This window comes from Tachypleus tridentatus, chromosome 1 (genome assembly GCF_004210375.1).
Source record: "Tachypleus tridentatus isolate NWPU-2018 chromosome 1, ASM421037v1, whole genome shotgun sequence".
In the NCBI taxonomy this organism is placed as follows: Eukaryota; Metazoa; Arthropoda; class Merostomata; order Xiphosura; family Limulidae; genus Tachypleus; species Tachypleus tridentatus.
The window spans coordinates 144,322,593-144,336,287 of NC_134825.1; the positions used below are offsets into that span (position 1 = coordinate 144,322,593).

The 13,695-nt window shown below is 32.5% G+C and overlaps 1 protein-coding gene across 4 annotated transcripts in view; it reads left to right on the top strand.

Moving 5' to 3' along the window:
• The window catches only part of LOC143226021 (INO80 complex subunit B), a 58,948-nt gene that overhangs the window by 7,063 nt on the left and 38,190 nt on the right, over positions 1-13,695 (top strand). For all 4 annotated transcript variants that reach the window (XM_076456426.1, XM_076456395.1, XM_076456417.1 and 1 more), the window contains exon 3: positions 7,559-7,754. In XM_076456426.1, coding sequence (XP_076312541.1) covers positions 7,559-7,754 — 196 coding nt within the window. The remainder of the gene's footprint in view (positions 1-7,558; positions 7,755-13,695) is intronic.

Consider the following 13,695-nt stretch of genomic DNA (forward strand, 5'->3'; position numbering starts at 1 on the left):
TGGGGGAACAATTTATCACTTTATTGTATAGGCCTACATAATATATAATAATTGGGGAGTTGCAACAAGTCGTAATATTTGTCTGTATGAGTGTATAGTTGTAATGTTTACACCAAAATCATAATGATTACGCTCAAATCATAATGGTTGGCATCTCTGTGGACATCATAATAATTTCACATGTGAAATGTAAAAATTTTCTGATGCATAAAAGTAATTCTAATCTTAAAATGAAAAAAAATTACTTTGCCTGTTGAATAAGCAATATGCATGGGAAAATATTGCTTAACAAACCTTAAGACTTAATAAAAAAAAAAGGTGATATTTTGCATATGAAAGCATGGTAATGTTTACCGATAACCAGTCGTATTTTGTGTACATTAATTTACTAATTTAAGTCATAGCATGAAAACTATAACAAGCACAAAGTGGTTAGGAGGTGGGTCCTAGGGTCTGAGCACATGCTGAAAAAGCTTAAGAGATTTCCAGTTCTTGTTCATTTCTACCATCGATGAGCCACAAACCTTTAGCTCCCATGTACTCTACATTCAACAGGGTTCAACTGCATCTCACATGTAAATCACCATGTGATAACTCTTAAGGTCTATGTGACTCTCTTTATTTGATATTACAGAACTGTTGCTTCTTGTATGGTTGTGCTCTTGTTATCATGTTTTTTATTGTGATTTTTATTCGTGTTTTTCCTTCACATTTGGTGCATTTTTCTGGTCACCAATTCTGAGGTGATGTTGTTGTTTTCAATTTTTAAACAGTTTGCAAACTTACATAACTTACTTTTTCCACTTTTGTTTCATTATTCTAATACTGTTGTGTTTGATCATCCTGTTTGTTTCTCCCATGCCCTATTTTCCCTTTTACCTTATGCTATCAACTCTCAGACAGTACTTGTCTGCTATCCACCTCCTTTCTAAGGAACTCCACCATAATTCTGAGGGTTTTTTAAAGGTTAGCTTCTCCCTTATTCCTCCACATTGGTATATTTGTCTTCTTTTTCTTTCCTTACCCACTTGGTTCCTCTGTTATTTGAATCTTCAAGGGTGGAATGCTGCATTATTCTAAGCTCATATACCACCTACTAATCTCTAGGATTTACATATTGACTCTCCCCTCATTTTTTGAACAAGGCTTGACACAAGTGATGAACACTCAAACACAGGTAGGGAACAAAAGAAACTTATCTAAGTAAGATTTTTTCAAGCATTTCAATCAGATTTCATCTGTGAATTTCTACTCATTCTCAAAACATCCTTAAAGCATAAGCGGGGAACAAAAGATCTATAAACCTTAAAGTCCTTTTAATAAAATAATACAAATCAAAAATGTTTTTTGCAGTGAATTAAAGCACATCCCATTCCATTCCAACATCTTGATCTTCCTCTTTTCCAAGCTCTTTCTCTCTTTTGTCCTCTTTTTGTTCCCACATGTTAAACCTTGGTCTTTTTGTCCTTATTAATGATGCTCGCCAACTTTCAATTGCTCTATCAGTTCCACCTTTTTCCACTGGAGGATCTTCAATTGAGAGAAACATGGCACTTTACAACTGTTGAGTAGTGATCTCAGAGTGACATTATGTTCTTACTCTTTTGATAGTGAAGAATCCTCTCTCACAAACTGTGATGCTGAAAGACAGGACAAGGTTGATCTCCACCAGTTGAACAAGGCATTAGAATATGGCCTTTCTTTCCTTTGAAAAAAATAAATGAGAATTAAAGTGTGAAATTTTCATCCATCATGATTTTGCACTGCAAAGAGCAAAATGGTTAATTCAGTTTAAGTAGCTTCTTCACTCAACATATATGACTGCATAAAAGCCCTAAGGATGTCCTTCATTGATGTGGCTACATGCGTCTGGGAGAAGCTTTTGTACAGTGCAAATTCTTCATTCAGAAGTTTCACATAAAACATGATCAGACTCCATACCTTGTTCCAGCCATAGCTGCTAAGATCTTTGGATGTTAGTCAACAGGATGGGTTCAGCACACTGAACTTTGATGCAATGCTGTCCTGCTGCAGAACCCTCAGCCTTTCATCAAGATAGATGATGATGGAATTTTTCTTATTGCAGTACAGTGCAAACAGGAACTACAACTGTCTTTTTCCATTCAATAACATGCAAAATATATTTATTTATGTAGAATGTTTGAGATGTTCAGAACTACTTATGGAGAGGTAGTTCATTGTAATCCATATTACATGATTAGACTAAAGTAGCATTAAAAATAGATAAAGCATTCTTGCTTAATTAAACTTACCTATGACTACTGCTCTGACAAGCTGAAATGTGATTCTTTGATTCTTGAGCTTCATATTTATACTTTTCATTCTATTCAACTGAGTGGAATACATGCAATATATCTGAGCCCATTTCACTTTTTGGTCAAGTCAAGTTAAAAGTGACACCTGTATAACAGACATAATAACTTGTGCTTTATTATGGTTTAAAACATTTATTATTGAATATGCATTGAAGCAATTACAATACATACATTCACATTATGTAGACTTAATGCTTACATATCAGCCTTTCCTGGCTGTCAAATGCTTGGCATACTGTAAGATTGTCTTTTTTTGGAAAGACTTGCTCAACACCATGAGACATTCAAGAACATCATAGATGAAATACATGATTACTGTTGTAATCAGACAGACAATCAAGAACATCACAGATGTAAAATGTGAAAAGATTATTGTTGTAATCATACATACAATTAAGAACATCACAGATGAAACACATGAAAAGATTGTTGTTGTAGTCATGCAAATACATGACAATGTTGTTTGCCTTCCCAAAGGCAGAGGCAGATGGCTTTTAGCAGTGGTCTGGATTTACCAAGTCTTCAGAGTGGGTGAGAGTGACTGAAAAATTGTCACACACAATGTAAATGTAGTAGTAAATAAACAAAGAAAAATACATAATTTTAATTTGAATATCAATATCAACAGTGCTTATAGTAATGTAACAGATAGTTAATTAGAATAATATCAAAAGACTCATTATGCAGAAGAAATATCAAAATTTAGTACCTTTGTTGCATGATGAATGTAAGGCAACCAGTAGGCACACTGGAGTGTTGTAGCTTTCAACACGTTTTCCTCTAGTACTTCAGCAACCATTTGAAACTCATGGAGAGTCTTTGCTCTGTCTGCTGTGGGTTGTGACCTTTGTCTTTTTTTTTTAGAATGATAGCAGCCCTACCATCATTTAAAGTTACAATCAAGTTGGTCATCCATTCTTCCATTCCAGTCTTATTGAAAGCTAAATTAAGAAGTGAATATTATAAGGTAATGTCAGGAATGACAGTGAATATACTGTTGAAAATATCTATATTTTTATCTCATTTCTTTGGTTGTGTTGTTATGTATTTGAAACTCATTTGTATGTATTGCATTCAGGACTCCCTCTGCACTGACATGCTTGATGTCCTGAATACTCAGATAGGCATTTATTGGACCCTTCTCTGCAAACAAATAGATATACTCCAACTCATTCTCCAGCACTACAGAGTGTATTGCAACATTAATAATTATGTTTAAATACCTTACAACCTGTGGTTTCTTTAAAATTTTGGCATGCTTCATATAATTGATATCCATAATAAATCTGAAAATGAGAAAAAATAGATGCTACTGTTGGACAGGATGGAAGCAATTCCAGCACTGTAATTCATAAAGGCTATAGTACAAGTATAAAAACTTTAAATTAGTTAAGTTTGTAACATTTATAGGTTAAGGTTTATACCAATGTCAAATGAGGGCACTGGGTGAGATATTATATTTACATTGCACAGACACTGTTCCTTTTGCACCAGTTGGGGATATTGCCTCTAGTTCTGCTGATGCATCCATATAAAAGAGTGAATGGCAATTTATTCAAAATAAGCAGCATTCATTTTGTTGACCATGCCTTCTTGAAGTTTATTCTCCATCCTCTGAACTCTTCTTCTAAAAGGTGGAACTGGCATGCTCTGGCTCAGTTGTTGTCTCTAGGCAGCAACCTTGCACAGTTGGTGCTTTTTTCTGCACCCATGAGACTAGTGAATCATGTCTCACTGAAGTTGTTACACTTCAATAATGAATCACTGAAATGACAAATTAATTTTTGTTGTCATCTCATTCCCTTGTATGAATTTTGGACACATCACTTTTACAATTATAAAGTTTAGATGGAAATCATAAAGTATGATGAGCTTATTGATCATCATATTTAGGAATTGACAGCAGATGGTGCAGTGAAGTGCAGCCTTCTGCTCATCATGCCTCACTCAAGGAAACTTCTTTTTAATTGCAGACAAATTTTGCTTTACAACTAGCATTATGTTTCAGCTTTGTAGCCTCTGAACTTGCTGAAGTTTGGTGGTTTTTTTGTTTTTTTTTTCTTGGCACCTGGCATTTGCCCAGGTTTTGAAGACTTCTAAAAAGACATGGTCAACATCTTTTTGCTAACAAGTAATATAGCTTATCTATCGTACCTAGTCTCCATGCCAATATACTTTGCAATCCACAAAATTGTAAATGATTTTAAATTAAATAGTGGTGAAGCATAAAAGGGGTTGTTCATACTAATTAAATATTATACTAACAATTAGTTAGATTAAGTGCTGGTAGCTGGATAAATATTATTTCAGGTCAATAGACTAATGCTCGTATGACAGTTGTTTACATACTGCTATCATATTGGTTTTGTTGGGGTCTAACTATCAATCAATCTGCTGCCTGCCAACCAGAGGAATGCTTGAAATGTTGGTGTGCCAGGCATTCTTATGGTTGGTGGAACAGCAAGGAGCTTGGATGGACTTTTCATAAGTGTTGTTTAACTCTCCCAACATGGGCTCTTTCAATTTGACCAACCACATGGCCTCTTTGTACTCATTTAAAGTCTTTATAGATTTAATACTTCTCACTTTCAATACAGTGTGTATATCTTTACATTTTGCAGTTTTTCAGGTAATGTCTTTCACATACAAAAAAGTCATATTTCTTAGTGAAGTATTTTAATAAACTAAAATAAAGATTTGTTTGTGAATATATTGAGTGTTTGTTTTGAATTAGTCTATGTGCAAAGTAATTTTCGTGTGAAGATTAAATATACTTTACTTTGTCTCAAAAATCTCAAATTTCCTTTGTGTAATCTCTAAAACTGCATAAATGCATTTCAAATGTAATTTTCAGTAAAACTTGATAATTTTATCTGGTATTTTCTCTACCCTATCTCAAAACCAACCTCTAATCAAGAGAAAAACAAACTTTCTTGAATAGCTTCAAATTGTAACGTGAAACTACATTTATATATCCTAGTAGTTTTTAGCTTGTAACAATATACATCTATTTATACTTAAATTGTATTGTCCTTTGAACTGTGTATAACTACTACCCATGCTATTATAAGTTGTAAATGACTGGGCATGTGAAGGTCGTGTTGTTCTATCAAATTATATTACCCACAATGTACTACAAGCTGCTTGCATGCCTGCTTAGTGAAACATTTATATTATTACTATTTTTATCATTTAGTTTACTTAATCTAATCTAACCTGAAAAGATATATTTTTATATTGTATTTACTTTTATAATAAGTGAAGAATAAACATGAAAAAGAAATAAAGTAGTATCCAAACCTCTTTTTTTCTTGCTAATGATTGTCAATAAAAATTAAGCCTATTTTCTTATACAGACTGTAGTAATGCACTAAATAACTTTTATTCAGCTAAATAATGCACCAGATAACATAGATTAATTACATGCAAAAAGCAGACAATTTCTTCTAACAATCACATTTTTTGCTGCTTTGTAATTATACATCAAGAACTGTCACAAATTCACCCGAGCTAGCTGTTGTAATTCCCATGGAAACCAAAGTTTTATTATAAGTGAAATTGAAGTTTTATCTATTCAGGACACATCATAATATGTTATTTTAGAGACAAAAAACTTTGACATTCTACTGGTTGTAGGTAATATATAATTAAACATAAGAGAGAACTATTAACAAATTCTGAAAGGGAAGATGTGATAGTAGGAATCTGATTTTAACCAAACAACCTTGAAGGCTATAACAGTATGATTTGTCTAAGCATTGATTACTTTAGAGTGAGTAATTTACATTTAATTTCATACTTTTCCAAGAAGTGATGGATAAAATAGAGGAGAGAAGATGTGTAACACACATGATACATTTTCTTTAGGCATCTTCTGTTCCCAGTTTTATTCACCACACCTTCAAATAGTATGAACTTCAACACACATTACTTAGTATGAAATTGAACATAGGGTATATGGGAGATTAAGGCTTATGAAATGCAAAAATCTTTTTACGAGTATGGGGAAGCACTGAACAATAATAGTTATTTATGCGAGTTAAGTACCTATCAGAAAACATTTCAGTAGAGGAAAATGATTATTTTGGAAAAATGGGTTTTCAACTTTAATCTGTACAAAAAAGATATTTTCCAGTATGCAAAATATATTGATTCTAACTTTGGTAGAGAGAAATCCTTTACTTAGTATGTTCAGTTTGCTGGGTGAGAGTTTCAAATTATTGCAATTGTGACAATTTCTATGGTTGGTTTCTTTTTTTTTAAATTTTGATAGAGGAAGTTGTAATTTCTGGTGTGTCTTCAAGTAGAGGATTTTTTATTGTATTTGATGTACATATGTCAGTGAACTTCTGTAAAATAACAAGGTTCAGTCTTCAACTTGTTAGGATAGCAAATTAATTTAGGAAATGTGGATTTATTTACTAGAGCCAGTTTAATAGTTTTGTAAACCTGTAATTCCAGTGTTTTGTGTTCATTCTATGTAAGAGTCATTTTTGTGAAGCAGAAGCTTTATGAAAAAAGTAGATACAGTTAATGGAATCAGAAACAAAGATACTGAAATAAAACATAGATTTAGAAAATCACTAAGTTTTATAATTACCAAAAGAAGATAATGTTTCAGACTAGTGTTCTTTATCAGATAATAATGTGTGGGACAAAAGTGCATATGCACAAACTGAAAATTGTATGTGTAGCATTTTGGATGCAGATTTAAAATTTTTTCTGTAAAATTATGTCTTACATAAATATTACACACATAAAAAAGAAACAGAAGTATAATTTTTAAAAGCTTTTATCAGACTAGTACTTTTTGTAACGTGGAAGTAAAATTAAGTAGCTTGTAATTTCTAGGTCAACACTTATTATTAACTTGAAATGTAGAAGTAACCTTAGCAATTCTACAACCTTCTGGTAACTGCTGAATGTCTTTTGGTTTATCAAAACTGAGAGAGAGGCATGTAAAAGAATCAGTTCTTCAAGTTTAAATAATGTTTATTATATTTTAAAGTGAGTGATGTTATGCAAGGTATCCACTTTGTATTGTTTACATGTACAAAAGGTTTTCATCATCAGTTTCAATGAACAATGAACCTCATATAAGATGAATAACCCTGCGATTTACTTTTGGAATTGGTTAATCGTTCATGTCAACCAATACTGAGTTAGATAATTGAGGTTTTACTGTACATGTAATTAATTTATTTGTTTTTTTCTTGTTTCAGAGATTTTAACTACTTCACCACGGAAGAAGCATAAAAAACATAAACATAAGAAACACAAGAAAAAACGAACAGCAGATCAAGATGGAGAGGAAGGATCTGGATATGGAAGTCCAGAGGCATCAGTCATTAGTGAATCTGTTAAGCCTGCTCTGAAATTAAAAATAAAGATAGGAGGTCAGACACTTGGTGAAAAAAGGTCAGTGTTGTGAACACTGTAAAATACAGCATCTCAGTAAAACTTTTTATATTCTGAAAAAGGTTGATTACCAGTATTTTCAGATTACTTATTTTAATTGAGAGCTAACCTAATTTTCTGTATTGGGAAGAACTTCATTGATACTATGTCTTAAGGCAGGCAAATTTTTCTAATTACAGTAACATGTTTGGATACTATGTCGTGTGTGTGTGTCTGTATATATATATTGACTCAAAATGTATTATTAATTAAATTTTTTAAAGTTAAGGAATATATTAGTATTGTTTAAAGTATTTATAAGTTATTCATATACAAAAATTTAATTAATTTTAATAGTTGGCATTTTCAACTTTATATACACCATACAAATGAAAGAGACTAACCAAAAATCCTAAATATATATTTAGGATGTATGAATTATTTTAAATTGTTTGTGCATAGTGCTTAACTACTTTAGTGGATAAATCTAGACTTGAAATTTGTTGATTTCTAAATGTGTGAAAGATATCCTTGACTTCAGATATCACACTCAGCTTGTCACTGTCTTTGCCTGAACATTGTGTAATGCTGACACTTAAATGAACTTTATAGAATCACTTAGTCATTCTTCATATCCATCTGCACATGCTCAGAGCAACAATTATTAGAATAAAAGTGTAATACTTCATTCAGTGGTATAGTGATTTGTTATAACATTTTATAAGTTATTTGTAGGGTTTCTTTTGTCTGTGCAACTATTCTTCCTGTTGTTGCTTATAATTTGTTTAAACTTTGATAGCTTTAACTTATATTCTTTGTTTCAAGATTGTTATTATTGGTCTAAGAAATTGTTGTGTATATCCATCTAAAATATTTGTGGAAAATACATTATTGGCATTAATGTTTCAGTTAATGTAGTTTGGGTTTGTAAAAGTTTATTTATACCACTTAAGAACTATCAATTGATCATTTGTCTTTGTCAGGTTCTAAGAAACTTCTGTGTGTACATATGTAAGTTAAAAGAATAGGGAGATTAAAAGTTATTCAAAAGGATTTTAAAATGTTATCTTGTTTAAGATTCCAAATTTATAATAGAATAAAAGTATATTCGACAACCATCATTAACATGCTCAAGTTTTCTGGTAAATCAGGTTGACAAACAAGTTTGTGTTTAAGGTTTCCATTTGTATAGATTATATTTTTATTATAGTATTTTATTTTTAAATATTTCATATTCTTTATTATTGTTTTAATGGTTTTCTGTGATGATTTTTTTTGCTCCTTAATGAGTTCAACTGTCATTGTTCCAGAGTTGTTCTTTGCAATATGTAATTGCAGTCGTGCTAAGTTTGCACATACCTGGAATCATATCTCACAATTATCAGTCACTTACAGACACAAAACACTTGCACATTTATCATACAATGTGTAGCCAGTAATAGTATAAACATTTAAGGAAAGCAAATATTTTTAGAGTGGTTTAAATGTAGAATGAAATGCTATAATGTAGGAAATTAAAAGGTTATAGAGCAAGTCAAATTTTTTCTAATACACTGAAATGTACTCATTCACATTTCTTCTTAAAATTAAATGTTATTTGACTATTTGTGTATAATCTTTGTCTTTTTCACTCTTACAAATTGCTTGCAAAATATTAAGAGTGAATATTACAAACATAGGCAACAACTTTCTTTTCCTTTCACAGATGTCATATGTATTTCTTTGCTTCCCACCTTTCCCTGTTAATGAGAGGTTCTTTCACTTCTGAGGATACTGGATTCCTTTGAACTTCCCTTGTTTTGTTAGGGCATGCTTTCATGTATCTTTTCCAGTGGTCCTTTTGAATTCTTGGTTTGATATCTTGTAGTTCTTTGATTGTTTTTGTGAGCTGCTGCTTAAGGATTTGTCACAGTGACTGGACTTTTCCCATACAACTTTTTGTGTTCCCTTACTGCCTCTCAAACCAGGTCTTTCCCTATTTAATACCTCTCTTTCTGATTGCAGTACATATTTTGATGAGGGCAGGACATCCACCGTTTAAACATTGGATAAAGTGGTCATTCTGCATTAATGTGTTTGCCCTTCTTATTCTTCATCAGACATATTTCCATTTTTATCCCTAATGGTGTTTCATTCATCCTATTCTGTTTTGTTTGTTTTTTTCCCTTTGCAATCATTCTTGCGGCTCCTGTTACATGATCTTTTCCTTTCAGGCATTAACCATACACTTCTGAGTTCATTCATGTCCTTTTCCAACAGTTTCTGTCTTTATGGCACACTGCCTCTTTGAGCTAGTCCATATTATATCATTAGAATATTCTTCACACTCATATCTTCCAAAGAGTTTATTTACCCTTGGTTTGCACCCCTCTTAACCCTTTAGCAATAGGAACCCTTTAGATGCTTTACTGCACAAGTCACTTTGTTATCTTGAAAATTTAATTAAACACCTTTACTATCAGTGTATGTGAATGAAATCAATATTATAATGTATGTTATGATTTGAAGTAATAAATATTTTCAACCCGATGGCTGCCATGCCCACCATCAGAAGATTTGAGCTTCATAGTCTGCATGTAGATGCCACATACATGTGTGTACTCATTAGAAAGAGGTCATTTTATACTATTATCTAATAGTGGTTATTTCTAGATTGGTACCAATTTGCTGTCATGGGGTACATGTAATTTTTTGTTGGCTGCTTGATTGACTATAGCACTTATGTGTGTTACTTACCTCAATATGTTATAGTTAATTACAGTTTAAATATTATTTATGCTTTACTGTTATATTGTGGTTAATTATATATGTTATGTTTTAAAATACATAATTAGAAGGTTTAAACATTTTTAACGTGTGTGTGTATATATAGACACACACACCATACTTTCCATTCTTTCTGAAAGCTTATGATCTTACTGACTGAATGAAAATTTTGTTAAGGGTTGTGTATTTCTGTCAAAGAAAGTGTAATATGCCTTGAGGGCACCGTTGACTTGTATTGAGATTAATAAATGGTGAAGAGCTGAAAAGAAAAAGAAAACATTAAAAATTAACTATATGTGAAAGGAAAAATGTCTGAACTTACAAACTTAACAAAAGGAAAAATCTTAAAGTAATTGACAAAAAATTAAAAGATATGTATTTTGTTTTCTGTTTACAAATTTTAGTTGATATATGTTGATGATAAAAACTAGAGTTAGTAATGTGGTAGAGAAAATTAAATATATAAACATTTACCTTAAAAAACCTCTATCTTTTTAGGAGGCTCTAGAGATTATGCAAATGAAATATGAAAACTATAAGATGAATAAAAGTGTTTCATACTTAAATTGAAAGTCACTGTACAATTGAACTGTTTTAACACTCTTGAATACAATTAACTACTGTCAAACTTTAATAAAATCTTACTAGGTTTTGTGAGAAATGCTTAGAGTTATTGTATGGTTTTTTCCATATATATTCTTCCTTTCCATATCAAAATGATACAAAATTTATCAGTCTGTGCTGAAAGGGTTAAATGATTTCTCAATTTTGGGCTTCCTCTTTTAAGGTCCTCCATAGTTATTTGTTCCTCATTTTAAACTCTGACTGTCAATTTCTTAACTAAGCCTCATTTTATCTTTTCCTATATATATATTTTTTTATATATTACTTTCTTTCTTTGTTGGTTCCTCTTTGACTGCCTTATTAGTTCACTTAATATTCAGGCTTCCCTTCATGGCTTTTGTACAGTTTTTCTCTTCATACTTGTTTCCTCCAACTTCTCTTATTACCATTGTTCCAATATTTTTTTTCTTTTGATGCTTCTTTCACTCTTTTCCTCTGCACTTGTCTTTTACTCTCTCCATACTGATCTTTTCTTCTTTTGACTCCTGCTGTTTGGATTACAGACTGTATTTCTCTTTTATCTCCCTTTTTTTTTGTCTTTACCTATTATGCTGTTCATGCCTGTCTTGACTCCTGTGTCCTGTTGAATCTTTGTTCTCTCTTTATCTTAAGACCCCTAATTTTCCATGAATTTCTTCCTTTTCCTTTATATAATGAGTTTATTAACTGTATCTCAGAAGGGCTAGAATGGGTATTAACACTTTTATTGATAAGCATAGAACAACGTTTTGACCTTTCTAGGTCATCTTCAGGTTAGCAAAGAGAGTTAGTAATTGACCATTGCTGGACACATCTTAGGGACGAGAGTATAAACGGGTACGGAATTATGTGGGGCGTTGCAGTTGGATGTTAGGTTATTAATTAGTATAGGTATAAAGGTGTTCCTTTACATTGATTTAATTTTGGTTGCAGTTGCTGTATAAGTAGGGCTTCTTTGAAGGGTCTTTTAACTCTTCTTTTGTCATGTTTATCTCAGGATATAGATTTTTGCAGACTATTTCCCTCTTCTTTGCATCTTATAACATTTTTCATTCTCTTACATCTATTCCCTGTCTTTCCTGATCAAGCTTTGCCAGGTAGGCAGGTAAACTGTCTTTACAGATTCATATCCTGCTCTAAACCTTTAACTGTTTTATCTCTTAATGATTTTTTACTTCCACTGGTTACCATTCTTCAGTCACTTCATCTTTTTGACAGGTTTACATACTATTTCTCTTTCAGAGCCCATTTTTCATTATATAGGAACCTATTGATGTTGTCTCCCAGGGTGTACTTGTACAAAATCTGAATCAAGCTGAGATAACACATATTGCTTACACCATCTGCCCTGACTTCACATGTGCTTACTGTGGGATAGAGTGTACTGCAAGACCATTTGAAGTATTCCTGTTAGTTATATATGTACATATATTCACTCTGTTGTCCAATCCAGACTGTATCTATTACATAGACTGTATTGAAAAAAGCCAGAACCAGGGAAGCATTTTGTCCACTTCTCTAGCTTGTGTTTGCTGGATTCTAAAAATAGGACTTTCTGGTTTTTTGTTGCACTGCTTCTGGTAAAAAAATCTATTCAGAGAGAAGGACCAATGGGGTTCTAGATATGTCTTCTAGGTCTTCCCTCTACATCCTCCATTTGTTTGTAAAGTGGAGCATGGAAGACACTTGCCAGTTTCTACTAGCTGTGGGGGTGGTGGACCATGCAAAACCCTCAGTGACTGGAACACAACTGGTAGGGCCGGAACAAGAAGTACCAATATAGTGAGAAGTGGGGTGGCAGTAACACTGTGAGTGTAGTGTGGGTCACTCTTCATGTAAAACAGATATATCACTTATGTCACCCTCTTGTAGCCTGAGTATGTCCAGTAGAGTTTAGGTGAACACACACTAAATGACTGTGCCCATCTCCTATTGCAAGAGTCTGTTCAGTAGCATTAGATAAGCACACATTAACAACAGTGTTCTACTCCTACAAATTTGTACAGTAGAGTTGAGGTGAGCACATAGTAAATGTCTATGCCCTCTTCCTATAGCCAGAAGCTGTTTTGTAGAGTTCAGATGAACACAGAACAAATATGGATCAATAATACAAGATACAATGCCCTATTACTACAGAGAGAACCTATTTTATAGTATGTGTTTGCTTGAACAGAAATGAGCCTGACTATACAGTACCTACATACACACATGCACACACACTAACACTTATCACATGTTCTTCTTCTATGCCTATGCCTAGTTATTGGAGTTGATGTTGCCACACTCTATACCAGTCTTTCCTCTATATGTAGCTAGTTAATTTGAGGTGAGCACTCTAGATGTTATATACAACATTTCCTCCTCCTGCAGGGATTCTAGTTACTGTATTTTATGCTTTGAAGGACACAGGTTTTTTTTCTTTACAAAATACCATGAAAAAATCCCCATGCATTTTCCAAGACAAAAGTGATGGGCTAAAGCAAGAGGTTAGCTTAGGGTCTACTTAAAACAATCTCTCATACAGATCATAATCCTATTACTTACCAATTACAAGTATTTTCAATAGCATAAAATATTAAACTTAACTAATATT